We start from the raw sequence: 4,817 nt of genomic DNA, 5'->3' as shown, positions 1-4,817 counted from the left end.
TTTCTGAAGGGTCTCGACCCGAAACATCAGCTTTCCTGCTCCTCTGATGCTGCTTGGCCTGTTGTGTTCACCCAGCTCTACACCTTGTTATCTCAAGAGATTTCACTTTTGATTTTAGGTCATCAGTTATTTCCGTATAAAATTAAATCACCAAGACAAGTCATCCTCGGAACAGAAATGTTGCCATTTAACAGACTCTAATGAAAAGATCACGACTCTGATTAACAGCACTGCTTAAACAGTGACTATTTTTGTCAGGCAAGATTGCAAATTCCATCCACCGCAAATCTTCGTGTCTTTAACTCTATACTAGTATATTTCAAATTGTTCAGTCGACATCATTCTACCCCACTGTTAATCCACAGTCATTAAAGTGTTATATAACCTCTGCTTTTGTATTTAATATTCCTTCCAATAAACAGTAACATTCCATGAACTTTCCTAGTCACTAGCCGCACCTGCATACTAACCTTTTCCAACTAATGCATTAGGACACCCAGGTCCGTTCGCATCTCAAAGCTCTGAAATTATTCATGTTACGAATCAGGTCAGACCAAACACCACCACCACCACGACCTTCTCTCTCTCCCCACCAAAAACAAAAGTTTTAAGGAGTTAGACTAGACCCTAACATTTATATTTATTTCAAGGCAGTATTACATATGGTGATATTACATAATCAATTGGCATGTTATGTTAACATCTATACCATAGAAAAACTTCTCAGTTACCTCATTCCTGCCTCAAGATGTAATGGTGTACCGTTTACCAAAGTACCCAAGTACCACAGTTGGATTGTCGATGACTAGATATCGGAACTGCACACAACAGGATAGACTGTTCTAATTAAATTTTCCTTGCCTTAGATAGGCCACATGAAACAACAGAATTTTGATTTTGCTACACAAAATCACATTGCAATAGTTTCCCATCTTCAGTTCCCTGAACCAAACCGTTCTTTATACTGCATCAATAACCAGCTCCAGTCTGTTCAGCCATTGAGATTTTATCACCTACGTCATTGAAATTGTCTTCTATCCCTACTCTGCAGTAACCCATGAATTGACAAACAATTTGCCTTACATTGTAGATTGTTCCTTACAGTTTAAGCAACCGATATTTATACAGAACCATTTATGTAATAATTGTGCTAAAACATTTCACAGAAGCATTAGAAAATTAGCATGACAGTCAACATTACAGGGAGGTGTTGGTCAAACAATCAAATATCGGGTTTAGAATTTGGTTTTAAGAAGCATCGCGAAAGACAAAAGTAGAGAGATTGGAAAGTAAGTACGGGGAGGAAATTCCAAACCTTAGAGCCCAGACAACTGAAACAATGGCCACCAAAGACAAGGCTGAAATGACTGCAATCATCAGTCAGAAATGCTAAGTGGACAATCCATCTCAATCTACTTTTGAGGTCCTTAGCATCAAATATGCCAATCTGGATACTGCAATGACTATGGGTGCTCAATATTCTGGCAACATCACTGAAGACCCATGCTCAGGAACAAGCAAGGTCCCGAGACAAACCATTCTGGGACAGCTACAACACAGGCACACCCTCGGCAATGTGGAAAATTGTCCAGGTAGCTCCTGTTCACAAAAGCAGGACAGATTCAACCATGGTCAATTATCACCTGACCAGCCTATGCTTAATCAAAGTGATGCAAGGCTCATTGATAATGCTAATCAAGTGGCACTCGCAAAGGAATAACCTGCTTACTGAACTTTAAGTTCCGCTGAGACCATTCAACTCCTGACTTCATTCCAACCTTGGCTCAAACAAATAAAAGTGAACTCCAGAGGCAAGTTGGAGGGACTGCCCTTCACATCAAAGCAGCACTTGGTCAAATATGGGATCAAGGACCCCTAGCAAAACTGGAATCAATAGGAAACCTGGAGAAAACTCTTCATTAGTTGCAATCATACCCAAAGAAAGATCGTTGTGATTGTTGGATATCAATCACGTCAGCCCAAGGCTTCCCTACAGGAGTTCCTCGAGATCATGTCCTAGGCCCAAAAATCTTCAGCTGCTTCATCAATGACCTTCCCTCCATTGTAAGGTTAGAAGTGGAGACATTCACTGATAATTGCATAATATTACAAATCACTTGTGAACCCTCAGCTACTGATACCATCCATGCCCATTTATAGCCTCAACAACATCCGGGCTTGGACTGAAATACTAAGTAGCATTTATGTCATACAAGTGTTGTGAAATGACCATCTCCAAGAACCAAGATTTAACCAACACCGCTTGACAATACCATCATTGAATCTCCCACTGTCAATATCCTGGGGATTAACATTAACCAGAAACTAAGTAAGCCATGTAAATACTGTAGCTATAAGATCAGATTAGATGCTAGGAATTCTGCAGCAAACAGCCAACACACCACCTGTTTGCCATCTACAAAAAGGTAGAAATCAGAAACACTTGTCTGGATAGGTTCATACAGAATAAAGATAGCCCTGCTGCTATCTTCAACATTCATAACCTTCACTAGTGATGCATAGGAACACAACTGCCTGCAAGCTCCCTTCTCAGTGCAAACACCGTCCCAACTTGAAACTATATCACCTTTCCACTATCACTGGATCAAAATACTGGGATCCCTTCCTAACAGAAGTGTGGTAACACAAATCCCATAAGCAAACAAACAAAAACAAATCAGCCAAATGAACATAGGGTGCGCAGAAGAAGCCAGAATTACAGGAGCACAGATGCCTTAGGGTGTCACTACACTGGAGAAAAGGGTGTAGGGAAATGCAAGGCCATGGACGGATGTGAAATCAAAAATAAGTGTTTTAAGAGCACCTTGGTGCTTGATACGGGGTCAATCTGGTTCAGAACGCACAGGATGTGATGGGGAATGAGACTTTCCTAAAGGTACAGTACAGGCAGAGTTTTACATACTCTCAAGTATGCAACAGGTGTGGTGTCAAAGACCCGTCTGCAGCATGCAACATTTCAACAGATGAGCCAAGACAGCAGCAAAAATCAAGCAATGTCACTGATGAACGTAGGTGGTCTTAGTGAGATGTGATGAATAGAAGGCTAAAAGCTCATTGTGGGATCAGCAGACTGGTTTAATCGCAGAACTGTTGCGAAGGATAGGGATGAAGTTGGTGGCCTAGGACCAAAGTTTAACTATCTTCTGATTCACAACATTGGCTAAAATATAACAGTGTATTACTTTTTGACAGAATTTTATTCTACCACTTAAAATCCAGATATGTTTATCCACTACGTTCTTTTCAAGCCAGAAATATATCATACTTTCCGACACGATACAAATATATCATTTAACATTTTGACACATTAAGCATTTCTGGCCTGAGATACATAGTAATGTGAATAGCACTGCCATCTATTTATACTTGGTGTGCATTTAACAGCAATGTAGGTTGGTATTGTGGAGCAGGCTCTTAATGCTCCAATGTATCAGCATACTACATTTCAAAATGGAAATTAAGGATTTTGGCCAATAGAAGCATTCATTACCTGTTGAGTCTCTCAAAAGGTTTTGAGCTAGTGGTACATCATGGTTAGGAGTAACCAGAGGTTGAGCTGGTCTCAAAGGAGGACCTGCAGTCGATAGTGGGGGACCCAAAGGTGTCCTGCTAGGCTGGTACATCTGATTTATTGTCTGGCTGACTGGTGGATGACTTGAAGCAACTGAAATTAAATGAAAGCACTTAGAATTTTGACTGCACATACAAACGTATAATCTATTTTGCACAACTTGAAATGCAATTAACTGTCAGATGTTGCAGATCAAGAAAAATTCTCAAAAGAATACCTTTAAACAAGCTTCATATGCAATACTCTTAAAAACTGAAAACATTTGTACGAAACATTTAAACATAGTAAATAGAACCACATCACCGTAACCTTACAGGACAGGTTATGCAAAACTGCACCATTACGTGAAATACATTGCCAAATTCAATAAGTTTTTATAACAGAGGTTGCATTGCACACTGAAAATTATTTTGAAAAATTTAATGTGATCATGAAATATATAATGGCCAGGCACCAAAATTAATTGCTTCTTCAGGCCATTGGGCTTTCCAAATGAATTAAAAGTTAGACTCAAGTTACAAGAGGAAAATCTACAGGATAATCAGCTTATTTTGAGGTAATATATTTCATTCCTCTTAGCTCTATTACCTGGATAACTCAGCATAGCAAGACATGTGATACTAATATCAATATTCTCATGAGCTGGCATTATACATTTGAGTTGATGTTTGATTGAAAATACTGCCTTTTGATGCCTGTTAAAAAGCCCATGGACCAATAACAAATTCTCCAAGGTAGAACAGCTAGACTCATCAACTACAAAAAAAACATGGTTACTGGAGGTCAATTATTCCAATCTCTTAACATCACAGCAGGAGGTCCCGAGGGCAATGTTCTAGTTTCAGCTTCAGTTTAGTTCAAGCTCAACTTCAGTCTCTTCAACAATGACTTTTCTTTCATCAGAAGATCAGAAACAGAGAGAGAGTCATTGATAATTACACAAATTTCAGTACCATTTTCAACCACTCATGATACTGAACAAATTCATGTCCATTTGCAGCAAGATACAGACGACATTCAGGTTTGAGCTTACCTGACATAGAAAGGGGGAAATGCAACCTTTGCAGGTTTACCTAGAACAGATGGACTGCAGCCCTTCAAGTAGGTGGCTAATCACCATCCTCAAGTGCATTTAGGAATGGATAACAAACGTTGGTTTACCTGGTGTCACCCATATCCCATGAAAAAGTAAAAACTGGGCAAGGTAAACACATTCAAAGACTTG

General features: G+C 39.4%; 1 protein-coding gene across 1 annotated transcript in view; it reads right to left on the bottom strand.

Annotated features, from left to right (window-relative positions):
• LOC125484582 (protein transport protein Sec24A-like) overlaps nucleotides 1-4,241 on the bottom strand; it is a 26,194-nt gene extending 21,953 nt beyond the window's left edge. Inside the window, exons 1-2 of the mRNA XM_048603982.1 lie at nucleotides 4,181-4,241; nucleotides 3,512-3,685 (exon numbers count right to left, since the gene is read on the bottom strand). Coding sequence (XP_048459939.1) covers nucleotides 3,512-3,685; nucleotides 4,181-4,241 — 235 coding nt within the window. The remainder of the gene's footprint in view (nucleotides 1-3,511; nucleotides 3,686-4,180) is intronic.
• Nucleotides 4,242-4,817: the final 576 nt, after the last annotated feature.

This window comes from Rhincodon typus, chromosome 12 (assembly GCF_021869965.1).
Source record: "Rhincodon typus isolate 14 chromosome 12, sRhiTyp1.1, whole genome shotgun sequence".
Taxonomy (NCBI): Eukaryota; Metazoa; Chordata; class Chondrichthyes; order Orectolobiformes; family Rhincodontidae; genus Rhincodon; species Rhincodon typus.
The sequence above is the reverse complement of the archived record's forward strand: the minus strand, read 5'-3'. Positions and strand labels throughout refer to the sequence as shown.